The 17,664-nt window shown below is 39.1% G+C and overlaps 1 protein-coding gene across 1 annotated transcript; it reads right to left on the reverse strand.

Moving 5' to 3' along the window:
• Nucleotides 1-2,739, reverse strand: LOC121183926 (urokinase plasminogen activator surface receptor-like). Its single transcript, XM_041041246.1, has 5 exons — nucleotides 2,629-2,739; nucleotides 2,200-2,301; nucleotides 1,945-2,112; nucleotides 1,680-1,796; nucleotides 1-813 (listed from the first exon to the last, which is right to left on the reverse strand). The coding sequence occupies exons 1-5, from the start codon at nucleotides 2,678-2,680 to the stop codon at nucleotides 572-574; spliced, it is 681 nt and encodes a 226-aa protein (XP_040897180.1). The 5' UTR covers nucleotides 2,681-2,739; the 3' UTR covers nucleotides 1-571.
• Nucleotides 2,740-17,664: the final 14,925 nt, after the last annotated feature.

Here is a 17,664-nt window from a genome sequence, read left to right on the forward strand (position 1 = left end):
TTTTTGACTTTATTATGAGGACAGTTTTCCCCTTTCCCTTTCATTTATTTTAGACATTTATAGCATCATTTTAATTTTTTTCATTGAATATTTGTAGGATTTACAGCAACTTAAACTATCAAATCAAAGAAATTTTTGACTTTATTATGAGGACAGTTTTCCCTTTCATTTATATTTGACATTTATATTAGCATTGTTTTTAGTCTTTTCATTGAATATTTACAGCAACTTAAGCTATTGATCAGTGTTACAACATTCAACTCATTTGAAATACACAGAGGTTTGAGAGAAAATCATCAGGGAAAATAAACCAAGTAAATTCACACTGTGAAAAAAAGATTGTTTTCCATCTGTTGTGTGTTCATGTATGAGTATCTGTTGCATTGGTGTCTTCTTATCACACCTCAGCTTCACCCAGACTCCACCCCCTTTATCCTAAATGTGGATTTTCTAGCCCCTGTAATTTCCCACTAAAGATGGCAGTGAGCAGTAAACCCAAGTTCAGGCTTCTGAAGGTCTGTTCAGAGTCCTGATGGCTTCAAAGGTGCTTTGTCCATTTTTACTTTCTGTTCTAATAGAAGGTAAAGGCAAGGAGTGTGAGTAGCAGAGGGACCACACCCAGTCTGATACAGCAGGCATCACTGCCAATCGTTGCTGCGATAGTGTTGCACAAATTGGTTGCACAACAGGTTGGCCCACTGGTGATGTTACCTACACTTTGTAAGATAGGTATGCTGGATGCGTTGGAGGCAGCTGTACACAGGTTTGCAGATGCACAGCCAAAGACCAGAGAAGAGGTGGACCCAATCGTCACTAGATAAGAAAGACAGAGGTTTTATGATGCAAATGATATTTTTGTTAATTAGCTCATTTCAGGAAGGAGTATTCAAATCATTCACTCTAATAAAAATAGCAGTGCCCCACTTTACAAAGATTCCATCACAAGTTAAAGTCATTCATTAAAAGAAAACTATTCTGATTAAGATTTTTGGTACAGGTGTAGCCCAATACATCTGACACTACACAAGTCATAATATTACTTAGGGAATTAATCTTAATTAGCGACAGCTGATAATCAACAGAGGGAAATGTTTCTAGTTGCCTCACAGCAACAGCACACCGCGTGCAGTTTGTATGCTCTCCCACAAGCTTGCATCAGTTCCATCCAGCTACTCCGGCTTCCTCCCACATTCCATTAGGTTAACTGCCAACTCTAAATCATCCATACGTGTGACTGTGAATGGTTGTTTGTCTCTATATGTCTCTATATGTCAGCCCTTGGATAGACTGGCAACCTGTTCAGGATGTAACCCGCCTGCCACCTGAAGTTGCCTGTTTTTGTGGGATTGGCTCCAGCCCCCCACCCTGACACTGTGATCCTTAATAGAATAGGCGGTATAGAAAATGGATGGATGTTTTTGGGGTTTCTTTGGGCTCTTGGTTCCACAAAAGATGAATTGTTATGAGCTATCTGAACTGAGAAAGTCATCAGTAGTTACAGGCCTAATTAGATTAGTACTGTGAAGTAACAATAAGTCATTACAGCTGTCATACACTGTGAATGTTGTGCAATAAAAAGTTAAATATTTGCCTCTGAAATGTAATGGATTCAAATTCTTTGAGGTACTAGATCAGATTTGTAGATGATCTGTATCTAACTACATAATATAAAGACTCACCATTCATTCCAAAGCAGCGGTTCTCTGCTCCCTTACACTGTAATGTAGTGTTGCACTGAGAGGTGACGGGGTTACAAGTGAAACACTGCAGGCTGTTATCTGACTGAGCACCAGGGACTGAAACAGAAAATAAAGTCATCATTTATCTGAGGAAGAGAGAAAATTTAAGTGTTGCAAAGTGAAAATTGAAGGATGTCAATATTCTTTCCTTATCTAGCTCATCTTTGCCTGTTTTCAATAAATATTCTCGTTCACTTGTACTTACAAGCTAGACTTTCTGAGTTGCAGCTATCCGTGCTGCAGCACTTAGCAGATGCAACTGCATTTGTGCCACCCACGTTGAATGAAAATGTTTGAGAGCCTGTGGCTGGACACAGTGAAGACGGTGCACAGGACTTGAAGATTTGCTGAGTTGATAATCCAGATACAGTGACTGCAGAGTCAAAGTGCAGTTTGTTAATGTTGTTGGAAAGAACACACAATGTTGAAGTACATGTGTTTCCCTGAAAAGAAAGTATACCTTGAAGGGAAGCTGTTATACACATCGTCTCTGAGGAACATGTAACTGGTACAGTGCTTGAACACTGCGTATTTGTGCACGTTTGACACTGAAGTGCTCCAGCTGCAATGGGGAAAAAAACAGTCAGAGAAATCATGATCACTTTGCAGATAGTTACATGTACAAGGATCAAAATCCTTCTTGCTGTAAAGGTTAAAAATGGTTTAAAGCGTCTCATATATAAATCTTAGACTCTTATTATTTTATGTATTTCTTTATGAAATTCCTTTGTCTTTGTCTGTCTTGTACTGCTGAAGTGTAGCATGTGTAAATAATCAGGTATTATTTAAACTCTTTACTAACAATCAGTTCTAATAAAAGGGAAAAAAAGCTCTAAATGAGGCTCTGTGGAATCTTCAGAAACTTTAATGTAAGAATAAATATACTCACCTGTGCTGGACAGCGCCCAGATGAGAGTCAGAGAAAGGATCATCTTCATCATGATGAACAGGTAAGAGTACTGTATGATGGTGAGAATCCACCTGATCAGCACTGCAACACTTTATATACTCTACAGGTGTGGAATAAATTTATGACAGATGCATAGATAAGGGATTGGGCGTGTTCCCATTTTTACAGCATGACCATCCAGACTGTCAGCATCTCTTTTGTTGTAAAATCATCCAGTCAACACACCTTAACACACCCTTTTGTCATTTCATTGACATTTACCTAATAGAAAAGGGAATTTTTTTTCTTTTTGTAACTTTATATTTAATTGAAATTTTATTTTTAATTCGTTGAATGTCTCTCTGATCAAGGTTGGTGGAAACAACAAGGACAATAAGAAATTAATGAAATAGGGTCAAAATGTTGAAATTTCACTGACAGGTTATTTTTATATAAATAGAATAAAATGTTGGTAATAGACCACAACTAATTCATTTTAGCAGCATTTTTTTTTAAATCATCAGAAAATGAAAAATGGTTCAGGCCAGTGTGCATTGTACAGTTCTTTAATTACATTTATGGATTATTATATTATTAAATCAATAAGTGCCTTTAAACCTGGCAGGCAGGAAGATTTACATTTATATTTTCTTTGTTGCTTTGTTTCATGCAAAACATTAGACATTCCTTGATGCAAAAACCGAGGATCATGTTGTAACTGACGTTGTTTTGAAAGGGAGGAAACTGTCTGACATGCTGTATAAAAGAATGCCCCTACAATTATCTCAGTGTTCTCTCTTCATGCGCATTTTGTTTTTTATCATCAGGAATGTTGTGAAACAGGCAACTGTCCATTCAGAGATGGTGTGAAGTGTGTTGATTATGCTACCAGTGTATCACCTTGAGTGAACTGTGTCACCTTGCGTGAACTGAGGTTCAGGTCAGTACTCAAACTTACCAATGGTGTAAAGTATCTGGGTGAATTTACACAACTACTCTGCTGAAATACACTTTTGAAGCATTTGCACATTACTTGAGTAAGTCCATAGAAAGGTTTCTTCTAATTTTTCTACACAATATACTTCAGCTCCTGATGAAAACATATAATGTATAATTTGTTTAAAATAATTCAGCTGACAGTCTTAGTGTCTAGTTATTTTCTGGTAAACTTGTAGTGAATCATTATTTTCTTGGTTGTTTAGTCTGTAAAACATAAACCTATAAGAAATGACAGTCACAGTGTCACCAAGCTCAAACTATTTCAAATGACTTCTTTTGTTCAAACAACAATCCAAAACCTAAGGAAGAAGGAAGAATTAATGTGTTTTACATGAGTGAAAAGATAAAAAAAAGTGAAAGTAAGATCAGACTAGACAGTGTTGCGTTGTTGACACTCTCTGGTGACATTGCCACACCTGCTTTTGTTGTTAAATTGATGCAACCGTGACTTTCTTTCCTTAATAATAGATCATTGAAAACCAAAAGTTTGTTTTTCATTGTGTAACATGTCTACATGTGTGACATTCTTTCTACTTTTCTCACGACTGACTCTTCTCTTTCAGTTCAATTCAATTTTATTTGTATACTGCCAAATAATACCAGAAGTTATCTCAAGGCACTTTGCATATAGAGCAGGTCTAGACCATACTCTTTATAAAATTATCTACAAAAACCCAACATTTCCCCCAAGAGCCAGTACTTGGTGACAATGGCAAGTAAAAACTCCCTTTTAATAGGTAGAAACCTTGAACAGAACCTGGCTCGTGGTGGGAGGAGAGAGAGAGATAGAGACAGAGGAAAGAGAACTTGGGACAATGCAGGTTTCATGAAGACAGCAAGATTAAAAGTAATGAGAGGACAATACCATGATTAGTAATAGGATTAACAGCAATAAAAACAACAACAATAAAAGAACTAATGATGGTCAGACTAATAGTCGGACTAATAATAATTAATGAGGCTAGTAATGGGGGCAGTAGATCCACAGCAGCAGATCCAGACTCTACAGCTCAGAGGGCAGATGAACCTGCAGAGAGCGACAGCAGAAGAGAAGAGAGGAGAGAAAGCACAAAACTACAGGAAAGGGAAGAAGTTGAGTTAGTTACATGTATTAATGGGATATGAATGAGAACAGATAGAGAGAAAGAGGAGCTCGGTGCATGATGGGAAGTCCCCCATCCACTGAGCATGATGTGTTCCTTAACCAGTACATGGTTCAAGTATTCAATGGGAAAAAAAATAAACATCAGTAGAAATTCCATTTAAATTTCTGTGGTTGGTTGATAAGTTGTGAGGTTTTGGGGTGAAAATGGCCCCCAGAGCAAATTAAGACATTTTCAAAGAAGAATTGAAGTGTAAGTAACAGCTGAGCTCAGCTAAAAAAGAATGTTCTGTAATCAATCCAAACACATATCTTCTTTGAAATTAGCTGGAGAAATATTTACTGTTTAATGCCACCTTCCCTCTTTTCCATGAGTGGATCAGCAGCAGACAGTTCTTAATGCAATGTGGGTCATTAAGACATGAACCATATTTCTAAAGTAAATTAGCCACAACTTGTCCAACTGATTTGTGTTTTGTGACGTGAACTGAAATGTGGATTCAAACATATTAATAAACAAAAATTATTGATATGATATAGATGAAAGTTTTAACTCAGGGAATGAAAACTGAAAACAAGTAAATGTAACGCAGTGAGTCAGAGGGAAGAAGTTCATTTTGTTGGATTTTTTGGATCTATAGAAACACTTGCTGTTGTACAGTGATGATGCTTCTTCTACCTTATAAACAGTCTTTGCTCATGTGCAGACACTGACTTGCAGAAAACACTTTATCCAAAAGACATTTCTGTCATAGTCTGTAAATAATGTTAAGTTATGTTTTTGTCTTGTGTCTATGTTGCCTTGTGGTTTCCGCTTTTATTTTGAAATCTAATCTCGTCTTGTTTCAGGTAGCTCGCCCTTCCTTCATGTTTCCCGCCTGTCTGATTGTTTTCCCCGCCCTGATTGTTTTCACCTGTTTCCCATTACCCTGTGTCTACATATTGTCTGTGTCTCCTTTTGTTCTGTGCCAGTTCGTCTTGTCTCTTGTCAAGTGAACCAGTGTTATATCTCACTTCACTCTTCACTCATCTAGTCAGGTCTTGTATTATTTTGCACTTTGTTCTTTTACTGCGCCTTTGCTGCCATGTCTGTTTTGGTTTTTTGGTTTAGTTTGTTAGTTTTCGTCTTGAGTGATTTTGTGTTTTTCCTCGTTATGAGTGATTTTTGGTTCTCCTTTTGTATTTTTGTTTCCCTGCGTTTTTTCCTCATTTGGGTGATAATTATTTGAGACTTTGTTTTTAAAACTTTATTTGTGATCCTATTTCCTGTGGTCATGCTTTTGGGTTCAGTCTTCTGCTCAGTCGTGACAATTTCTTTATGAACTTCCTTTGTCTCTGTCTTTGTCTGTCTTGTACTGCTGAAGTGTAGTATGTGAATTCTTCCTCTGCAGGTCAATAAAGTATTTTTGTATTTAGTTGCTTCAGGAACATGAAATTAGTTCTGTTTAATTAAAATAAATAATCAGGAATTATTTAAACTCTTTACTAAAAATTAGTTCTAATAAAAGGGAAAAATAAACTCTGTGGAACCTCCAGAAACTCTAATGTAAGATAAAGTAGACTCACCTGTGCTGGACAGCGGCCAGATGAGAGTCAGAGAAAGGATCAGTTTCATCATGATGAACAGGTAAGAGTACTGCAGGTTAGTTTTACTGGATGGTGATGTACCTGATCAGCACTGCAACACTTTATATACTCTACATGTGTTGAAATAGATGACAGATGCCTACAGAAAAACCTCAGGGCATAGATGTGTTCCCATTTTTCAGTTTTTCTTCTCTAGTTCATATTTTTGAATGTACGTTAATGTCACACATTGAATGTCTGTCTCTGTCTTCATTATGTATTTGTGCTCCTCCTGATCAAAAGTTATTGTGTTGATCCAGTCCAGGTATGAGGAACACTGCTGGTTTAAGGAGCGGCTCTGTAGATAAAATGTTTGATTTGCTTTCACACCAAATACCACTCCACCAGAGCTTGACTGAGACGACCTTTACTTCGCTTCCTTGTTCTGTGTTTGTGTCGTTTTAACCTCAGTCTAGATAATGAACATTATTATGTATAGTTTCTTTAAACTTTACATAAAAACTGAACCTAAAAATTACACATTGTCTTTTGCAGGGTGTTACTGTGCATGTTACAACATAACAATTGGTTTCATTTACACTAATCACAATAAGTTAGGGATATTGTTATTTACATGAGTGCTTTTCCTATTTGGTCTGAATTTTAATGAAATAAGTAAAAGTTCCCTTTGATATTAATGAATGAGAAGAAACACCATTTTCATTAGTTTAATATTTATTACCCCAAAAATTTAGACAATAACAAGGATAGCCCCAAATAACAAAAATTGACAACATCAGTCGCAGGTGTTTCCACCATTCGCCGCAATGACAGCTTGACAGCGACGTCTCATGCTTCCCACTAGCCTCATGATGTTGTTCTGAGGCAATACGTTTCACTCTTCCACAAGTGCTACATGCAGTTCTGCCAGGTCATGTGGCGGTGGTGTACAATCATCCAGTCTTTGCTTTAGCTGTTCCCAGATGTGCTCTATGGGGTTCAGGTCAGGGGACATTGCTGGCCATACCATATGAGGCACTCCGACTTCCTGAAGTCGAGCTGTGACAATTCTGGCACGATGTGGTGGAGCATTATCATCCATGAACAGAAAGTTGGGGGTGTGCTGGCGGAATTGGGGGATGATGATGAGTTCTATGATGTCTCTGAGGTAAGAACGTGCAGTGACTGAGCCATCTACAATAACCAAATCTATTTTGCACTGACTGGTGATGCCTGCACAGTGTGTTGCACCTCTTCCACCAAAGCGAACCCTGGGGACCATGTTGACATTGGCGTATCGCTCACCTCGCCTTCTCCAGCAATGCTGATGACCATCATTTCTGTGCAAGGTGACCCGACATTCATCAGTGAACAGGACGGTAGACCACTGCTGCATTGTCCAGGTCACATGTTCTTGTGCCCACTGCAAACGTTCAGGGCGGTGTCTTGGTGTCAGTGGAGTCAACTGCAACGGTTGTCTGGCATTCAAGCCAAAGCGGTGGAGTCGGTTGTGAATGGTTTGTCTGGAAACCCTAGTACCCCTCACATCTCGTAAACGGGCCTGCAGCTGTGTGGCAGTTGCATAACGATGTCTGAGTGCATAGGTCCTCAGGTACTGGTCATAGTTGCGGTTTGTCACTCGTGGGGCTCCACTCCTGGGTCTGTCACAAACTCTGCCAGTAGTTCTGTGTCTTGATGCAAGTCTGCTGAGGACACTTTGAGACACAAGAAGTTCACGAGCAACACCTGACTGCCTGCCACCGACCTGAAGGCGCGCTATGGCCAGCTGGTGCTGCTCATCCGTTAAGTGACGTTGTGTGTTCATGGCTGTTTGAATGATGAACTTGGAATGACTTACTGACAATACCAGCTTTTTATACCCACAGAATGTTGAAATTGTAAGGCACACTGTACACAGTGAGACCATTACGTGGAAAACACAAAGTGAGGCGTGTCTATCACAATTGCCTCCATATCCCAAAATTCTCTGAAGTGAAACAAACACCGTATGTATGACATCCACTGAGTCTCTCACAATATCCCTAACTTATTGTGAGTAGTGTAATTGTATATTCAACAGGGACAATAAACTATACATTTACTGCATCTCTTATACCAGAATTTTCATTTTTGTGTGTGGGCCATGGGCAGGGCTTTGGAATCTTAGCTTTAGATCTTTATGCCCGAGATCACTTTCCTTCTTTGTTGACAGGTGGCCATAAGCTATCAGTTCTACAGAATCTCTGTGACAGTTTCTTGGCGAAGGTCCATATAAAGTGAAATTCGTCACATCAAGGTCATTAGCCTTTAATGGCTTTTTCTTGATACAGCTGTTTTCTACTCTTCTAGTTCTCATGTTTTAATATATCTCTAGGACAGAGAAATGTACAGACGGTCCTGCGGCTCCATAAGAAGCTTCTCCCTATGAAAATTAACCTCAGAGGTAACCATGACAACTGGACATACAAAGGACCAAAAACTCTGCTAACTGATAAAAAAACAGAAATCCTGCACACTGCACTGTCGATAACTTGCACTCATTTTATTTATTTATTCACAATCTTTTAATAGAATGTTTCTCCTGCAAGATACATTTTTTTTTGTAGAGCGGCAAAGGATGTCAGAACTCTTTACTGAATCTCTGGTTCATTGACTACCTGCAGCTGCTCCTTCAAAGAAAGAGAGAGATCTTTCTTATACTTTTGAATTGGGGCTAGCAGCTGCCAAAATTTTACCACATGATCCACGAAAAACATTCAGGAGAGTCAGTTCGAAATTTGCTTTGGAACTAAACCAGTTGTTCATGTTTAGAACTAAAATTAACTTTGGTTATAAATGGCCTGTACTTGCATAGAGCTTTTTTAGTCTAATCGTCCAGTCACACACATACAAACACACCATGATCAGGGGCAATTTACGGTTCAGTATCTTGCATGAGGACACTTGCGTATAAGTAACAGTTTATATTTAGATGACAGGGATTTAACTAATTCCTCCAAGGCTTGTTGAAAAATACATGTGCCACCACAGACAGTAGAGGGCGGCAGAGCGCTTGTTGCAGCAGAAACTGAATCTGAATTCCAAGACTGACCAGATGAACATCTGCATGTTTTCTCTGCTTCTTCATTTCTCCTCTTTTACATGTTAGTAATGTCCACAGAAGCACAAAAGAGCATAAATAAGCAAAGTGAAGCACAGTCTCATGTTTTTAAGCTGTAGTAGTTTGTTTTGGTTCACCTAAACAACTAAACACCTCAACCTCATTGAGAACACTAATGATGGCAGACAGTGTTTTCCCTCAGCATCAACTCCTGCCCTCATTAACCCTAATTAATGTAGAGCTCCCTGTTCTTATGTTCTCAGCTCCCGAGCATTTGGTTAGTCTGACACTGTAAATGATGTTTTCCCCTTGTAGCTGGGCCTGTTACATAAGTGTTTGTTATATATGACATTCTTTTTGTTCTGGACAGTTCTGTTATCTGTGTCAGGACACTTCACGATGTATTGTCAAAGGGAAAACAATGGAGGCTGTGTTACATAAATTGATTATTTTTAGTTTTGGTCACTGTAGTCATTTCCCCAACTAACATGAGGAAAACAAAACAAAAATAAGAAAAAAAGTTATTTTAAAAAAGTTAAGTGTTGTTTTTCACTTTTATTCTCTTGAATAATACCTAGATTTGTTTTATATTTATATAATTGTTTTATATTAAATATTTTTTATCACTTATGTCTTTAATGAGAAATATTTGTGTGGACTTCATCCTGCAGTAAATTGTTTTTGTCAGGAGAGGGCACTGTTACACCTTTGTGACATGTTACCAGTTGTTGTCACCAGCTGTAAAAACAATGTCACGGAACAGGAACCTAATTTGAATCTTACACTTGTATTCTGTAACTGTAAACAGTAAACAATAAATAAATAAGTGGTGAAAAAAATAACAATAATAATAATTATAGAAGTAAAAATGTAAAACAGTCAACATATAACTTATGTTCAATTTGAATTATTAAAGAAAGACACAATTTGGTTTTGACTTTATTATAAGGACAGTTTTTCCTTTAATTTATTTCAGACACTTGTATTGTGATTGTTTTTCATCGAATATTTGTAGGATTTACAGCGCAACAAACTACTGGCAATCAACCCATTTGAAATACACAGAGGTTTAAAAGAAAATCCACAGGGAAAATAAAGCAAGTAAATTCAAGCTGTGAAAGAGATTGTTTTCCATCTGTTTCTAATCCTCTACCAACACTGTTTGTAAAATGCTAACAATTACGAGTCCCCAGGCACTCAACAGAAAATACATGGTCAGAGTTTATGCTTCTGAAAGCACTGGTTATATATAGTATATATACAGTACACTTCTCACTATTGGATGCATTTGTATTGGTGTCTTATCCCACCTCAGCTTCACAAAGACTCCATCCCCTGTTTGCTAAATTCTGATTTTCTAGCCCCTGTAACTTCCCACCAAAGATGGCAATCAGCTGTAAACTCAAGTCCAGGCTTCTAAAGGTCTGTTCAGAGTCCTTCTGATTGCTTCACAGGTGCTTCAGTGCGACATTTTTCTGTATTTTAATACAGAGTATAGATAAGAAGCCCAGGCAGTAGATGGATCACACCCAGTCTCATACGACAGACATCACTGGCAGATGATGTAGTTGTGGCAGATTGTGTTGTTGACGTGGTTGTTGTTGGGGCAGCAGTTGCTGTTGTTAAGGCAGCAGTTGTTGGGGCAGCAGTTGTTGTTGTTGGGGCAGCAGTTGTTGTTGTTGGGGCAGCAGTTGTTATTGGGGCAGCAGTTGTTGTTGGGGCAGCAGTTGTTGTTGTTGGGGCAGCAGTTGTTGTTGGGGCAGCAGTTGTTGTTGTTGGGGCAGCAGTTGTTGTTGGGGCAGCAGTTGTTGTTGTTGGGGCAGCAGTTGTTTCGGCAGCAGTTGTTGGGGCAGCAGTTGTTGTTGGGGCAGCAGTTGTTGTTGTTGGGGCAGCAGTTGTTGTTGGGGCAGCAGTTGTTGTTGGGGCAGCAGTTGTTGTTGGGGCAGTAGCTGTTGTTGGGGCAGCAGTAGTTGTTGTTGGGGCAGCAGTTGTTGTTGGGGCAGCAGTTGTTATTGGGGCAGAAGTTGTTGTTGGGGCAGCAGTTGTTGTTTTGGCAGCAGTTGTTGTTGTTGGGGCAGCAGTTGTTGTTGTTGGGGCAGCAGTTGTTGTTGGGGCAGCAGTTGTTGTTGTTGGGGCAGCAGTTGTTGTTGGGGCAGCAGTTGTTGTTTTGGCAGCAGTTGTTGTTGGGGCAGTAGCTGTTGTTGGGGCAGCAGTAGTTGTTGTTGGGGCAGCAGTTGTTGTTGGGGCAGCAGTTGTTATTGGGGCAGAAGTTGTTGTTGGGGCAGCAGTTGTTGTTTTGGCAGCAGTTGTTGTTGTTGGGGCAGCAGTTGTTGTTGTTGGGGCAGCAGTTGTTATTGGGGCAGCAGTTGTTGTTGGGGCAGCAGTTGTTGTTGGGGCAGAAGTTGTTGTTGGGGCAGCAGTTGTTGGGGCAGTAGTTGTTGTTGTTATTGGGGCAGCAGTTGTTGTTGGGGCAGTAGTTGTTGTTATTGCTGGGGCAGCAGTTTTTCTTGTTGTGAAATTAGTGCACAAACTGGTTTCACAACAGTCGGGTTCACTGCTGACGTTGCCCAGAAATATTTTCGCAATTGGGTCGGCAACAACTCCACACTGGTTCCCAGATATGCAGCCAAGGATTGGAGAAGTGATTCCAGTGAATCCATTCGTTACTATAGATGAAAAATCACTGTGTTACCATGTAACTCTGAAAATGTGCAGAGAGGGTCACAGAGAAGTCTCATGGGAGCAGGACAGATAATGAGAATCTCTGTTTACAGGATGGAAGCAGAAATGCTTGTTTTTGGTGACATCCACTGGTTTAATTTCTCATCTCCCTGTAGAGATGCACAAGTGTTCACTAGGACGTGGTGACACCAGTGTTGGGTGTGGTTATATCTGACCAGATAGAACCAGTAAAACAAGGCTTTTCAGTCTACTGAGACCACAATGTTAAAATACTGTATTACAAGTAAAAATCAGTTTTACAAGTTTTACAGATACAATCAGAAAAATGTATCCATAGTGACAACACTACCAGTAACCTGTTCCTCATGCAGAATGGTCACTCTCACAGAGTTCTGATATACATTCTATATTTTATTTGATTGAGAGCTGCAACGATTAGTCAATTGATTGCTTTGTCGATGAAAAACTGCAGTCCTAACTGCATTACTATGACAGAGCTGTCATAATATCTGTCAAGATAATCTGTCATAAAATGTTTAATATTTGATAAATGTATTTCATTACTTTTGTCCACTGGTTGATTTTCCAGATCTCACAAGCAGGAATTTGTGCAAATACTTGAAGGTAGCAAAACCAATATGAAGACGATCTTTGATAAACTAAATAACATGACGACTTACCAGTGGCTTGAAAGCAGCTGTCCTCCACTCCCTTACACTGTAATGTAGTGTTGCACTGAGAGGTGAGGGGGTTACAAGTGAAACACTGCAGGCTGTTATCTGACTGATCAGTAAGGACTGAAAAAACAAAGAATGACATTTTTTATTAAATAAAAACAGAAGATGTCAGAGGACAGATGCCAATTTTCTTTTATTGTTTACCTTTGCTCATCTTAAATAAATATACTCGTCCATCTGTACTTACGAGAGAGAGTTTCAGAGTTGCAATTATCTGTGTTGCAGCACAGATAATTTAGAAATATTGAAGTACCAGCGTTAAATGAAAATGTCCGGGAGATTGTGGCTGGACACACTGAGGGCGATGCACACTGTTTGAAGAAGAGTCTCTGTACTTGATTGCTAGATGAATTGACTGCAGAGTCAAAGTGGAGTTCATTAATGTTGATGGAAAGAACACACAACTTTGCAGTACATGTGTTTCATGGAAAAGTAATAGAAGACATGAAGAAAAGACTACCTTGAAGGGAAGCTGTTAAACACATTGTCTCTGTGGAACAATTAACTGGTTGAGATAATGTTTGACACTGAAGTGCTCCAGCTGCAGTGGGGAGAAAAACAGTCAGTGAAATGATCACAACACAAATGTCAAATTAAATGTGTGAGGTCTTCAGGGTTACAGGGATTTGAGAGTCAAAGGGATTTCAGGACATGGTTGTTGTGATGGTTAAAATTGATTTAACCCTGTGAAGCCTGACCCAAGAAATAACTGACAGAAATTTCTTTTTATTTTTTAAGTTGAACTATTTATAGGGCCCTTAAACAAAATCCCCCCCAAAATTATTTGATAACCATTTAACAAATATGTTTTTTGTATCGTATTTGACACATTGGGCCTTTACTGCAAATTAGCAGACCACAACAATGTCTATTTTAGAAAAAAAAGCAAAAACAAAAGCTGATAAATGCATTTTGAACTCTTTAACAACACAGGGCTCTTTTTATGACCTTTTTATTTTGCCTTGTGGTGCACTGTGACAGTGTGCCACCAAATGTATATTCCATCTTCGAGATTTGAATCTGAACTTGTAAAGTGCAGACAGCATATCGAGGAGGTTAACACCTTCCGTGAACTTTTTGTGCGTTTCAACAATGGCTGGTCTGGGAACCATTGTGTGTTTTCGATGTTCGATCCCTCACACTTCCCACTGGTTTGATGCCCACAAAAGAAGACAGAAGGTTCATAACTTTCACACCATCTAACCCAGGGGTCGGGAACCTATGGCTTGCGAGCCAGATGTGGCTCTTTTGATGGCTGCATCTGGCTCACAGACAAATCTTTAATAAAAAAAAATAATAATAATAACGTTACAAATATAAAACATTCTCATGTATTTCAATCCATTCTTTTCCTACCGCTCATGTTCATGGTTGCGGATGACTGGAGCCAATCACAGCTGTCCTCCGGGACAACACCAAATTTTTATTGGATATTAAAAAAGAATTCAGACACTTATTGTACTTTAAAGGTGTTGGTCTTACATAAAATGCACACATTTACTTGTATTTAGTTTTAAACATATTGTATGGCTCTCACGGAATTACATTTTAAAATATGTGGCATTCATGACTGTCTCAGCCAAAAAGGTTCCCGACCCCTGATCTAACCTAACAATGATGGCGCTGTCCTGATTTACTCTGAAATCTGTTGACCCTCTCCCTTTTTTCATCAACTCCTTTACATCCATCAGGTTGCAGTCTTTTATCCCGCAACCTGCTCCAGTGGACTTACCTGTGCTGGAGAGCACCCAGATGAGAATCAAAGAAAGGATCAGCTTCATCATGATGAACAGGTAAGAGTACTGCAGATTAGTTTTCCTGGATAGTGATACTCCACCTGATCAGCACTGCAACAATTTAAATACTCTAGGTGTTGAAGCGGATGACAGATGCCTGAGTAAAAACCTTGAGGCATTGGGGTGTTCCCATTCTTACAGCGTGACAAATCAGACTCTCATGTCCTCCTGTGTTCTGTAAGAAATCATCGTGTCATCGCACCATTTTTCATTTTATCAGTGTTGAGGATTTAGAACCAGAACCAAAAATGTAAAGTTTACATTTCTGAAATTTCGATATTATCGATATTATAATTTTCGATATTAATTAAGAATTCTTTCTTTTTTCTAGTTGACACTTCTTTCTCTGTTCTCCTTTCTGGCTTTTTGTCCAAGCAGTTCTGTTTTCTGTGTCTCTAGTTCTTATTTTTAATCATCAATTAATGTCACACACTGAATGTCTGTCTCTGTCTCCTCATAATGATTTTCTGTTCCTCCTGATGAAAAGTTATTCAGTTCAATTCAATTTTATTTATATAGCGCCATATCATAACAGAAGTTATCTCGAGGCACTTTCCATATAGAGCAGGTCTAGGCCATACGTTTTATAAAATTATCAACAGAGACCCAACATTTCCCCCAAGAGCCAGCACTTGGCAGCAAGGAAAAACTCCCTTTTAACAAGTAGAAACCTTGAACAGAATCTGGCTCAGTCTGCCTCAACTGGTTGGGTTGAGAGAGACAGAGAGACAGAGAGAGAGAGAGAGAAGGTAAGAGAGACAGAGGGAGTGGGGAGGAGGGCAAGAGGGGAGGAAAGAGAACTTGGGACAATGCAGGTTACTTGGCGACAGCGGCAAGCAAAAACTCCCTTTTAACAAGTAGAAACCTTGCATAGAACCTGGCTCATGGTGGGAGGAGAGAGAGAGACAGAGACAGAGGAAAGAGAACTTGGGACAATGCAGGTTTCCTGAAGACAGCAAGATTAAAAGGAATGAGAGGACAATAGCATGATTAGTTATAGGATTAATAGCAATACAAACAACAACAATAAAAGAACTAATGATGGTCAGACTAATAGTAGGAATAATAATAACTAATGAGGCTAGTAATGGGGGCAGTAGATCCACAGCAGCAGATCCAGACTCTACAGCTCAGAGGGCAGATGAACCTTCAGAGAGCGACAGCAGAAGAGAAGAGAGGAGAGAAAGCACAAAACTGCAGGAAAGGAAAGAAGCTGAGTTAGTTACATGTATTAATGGGATATGAATGAGAACAGATAGAGAGAAAGAGGAGCTCGGTGCATGATGGGAAGTCCCCCAGCAGTCTAAGCCTATAGCAGCTTAACTAGTACATGGTTCAAGCAAAGCCTGAGCCAGAGCTAACTACATGCTTTATCATAAAGTTATGTGTTGGTACAGTTCAGTTACAATTCACTGCTGGTTTTTGGAGGCCGCTCTGCAGATACTACATAAAGGAGCAATGAAGGAAGGAGTTCAGCAGTACAGTCGCTTCATTACAACCATGCCAGTTCATTACAAACAACCACTGCATGTAGTTAGTGTTAGTGTGCACAGCCATGGCTACAGGCACAATCGGTGACACCAATGGCCAACGCTACACCATCCCACTTCTACAGTCACAATCACAGCTCCAGGCAGCAGCAGCCACTTATAGTAACAGTGTAGCAGGCGAGGTTAGCTCCATCATGTAGCTCTGCAAGTAATCTATTGAGTTCCAGCTAAACAGAATATTTTTCATTGATAGTTAATGAAAAATATTACAAGGAAATGCAAAATGTACTGTGAGATAAAATTAATTGTCAACAGGGAAACTGCCTGACATACTCACATACCCTTACTCTTGATTGATTAAGACACAGCTTGCAGAATGCGGTTTAACTGGTAACCTGGCAGCATGTTCTGTTCAGCGATGGTATTTACCAGGTGTTTATCCCAGATGCTCTTAGGTGGGGCAGCTGTGTCATGATTTAAAGTAACAATGCATAATACATTTGTTACACCACAAATACTAAAATATTTATTTTTATCTGTGGGACATGTCCATCCACGTTTTACATCATTAAATACAAATTATATACAGTACGCTTCTCATTATTGGAGGCCAAAGAACTGTAGACCGTTAAAGTCCTACAGAGGTTTCTTCCTTTACACAATGTCAGTTTCACCTCATTTGACTACTGTAATACAAAAGTGTATTATCAAAAGTGTGAATTTGATTAAATGTATGAGGAACTTGAAATAGGCACAGTGAAATCAGCTGCCAAGAATCTGAATCTGCGTGACAGAGATAGCTTCATCCATAGATACATACATCCTGTACAGTCTGAGTAATGGTTTGATACCACTATAGCTGCTAACAGGCTTTTTCAAAACCCCTCTGGCCAACTCTCGTGCTTCATCTTCAATTTTTTGTCCTTTCATAGCACATACCTCGAGATACAGAGCAGCAAGATATAGGTTTTCTGGATTGTGCTCCTTGGCGATTTTCATTTTCTAGATGTCTAGAGCTCAGATAATCTTGCCTCTAGATTTTTCCAGCAACCCCTGACACAAGACCAACAAATCCCAAGTGAAGTTTAAGTGCTAATTTTTATTTATTTGTTTATTTTGGAGTTGTTACACATCCGCCACCAAACTGAGTTAAAAATTCTGAACAAAGGGACAGTTGGTTTTGTGAATTTACAGAAATAATGGATGCTTTTTTTAAAGTTTCAGCTCATTTGACTACTGTAATACAAAAGTGTATTATCAAAAGTGTGAATTTGATTAAATGTATGAGGAACTTGAAATAGGCACAGTGAAATCAGCTGCCAAGAATCTGAGGAATGTCATGTGAACACGCTGCGTGACAGAGATTAAATAGTTTTGACATTATCCATAAATATGGAAGGAACACGGAAGACATAAACAGAAAAATTATGATAGTGCCAGCTGTGGGTGATGAAACTGCACTGTATCTCACTGAAGTGCAGTCCTTTAGTGGAGGGGCACTAGCCCCTGTATAAAACCATCTTACAATTTACTACAACTCCCACTTCGTTATAGGCTCTTAGTG

This window comes from Toxotes jaculatrix, chromosome 6 (assembly GCF_017976425.1).
Source record: "Toxotes jaculatrix isolate fToxJac2 chromosome 6, fToxJac2.pri, whole genome shotgun sequence".
NCBI lineage: Eukaryota > Metazoa > Chordata > Actinopteri > Toxotidae > Toxotes > Toxotes jaculatrix.

What these genes read in the sequence shown, in the direction of transcription:
- LOC121183926 (XM_041041246.1), bottom strand. Translation starts at nt 2,680, where the DNA reads ATGATGAAGATGATCCTTTCTCTGACTCTCATCTGGGCGCTGTCCAGC. An exon ending in TATAACAGCTTCCCTTCAAG is followed by an intron (nt 2,113 to 2,199) that starts GTATACTTTCTT and finishes TTGACTCTGCAG; the next exon opens with TCACTGTATCTGGATTATCA. An exon ending in CCGCTGCTTTGGAATGAATG is followed by an intron (nt 814 to 1,679) that starts GTGAGTCTTTAT and finishes TTTCTTATCTAG; the next exon opens with TGACGATTGGGTCCACCTCT.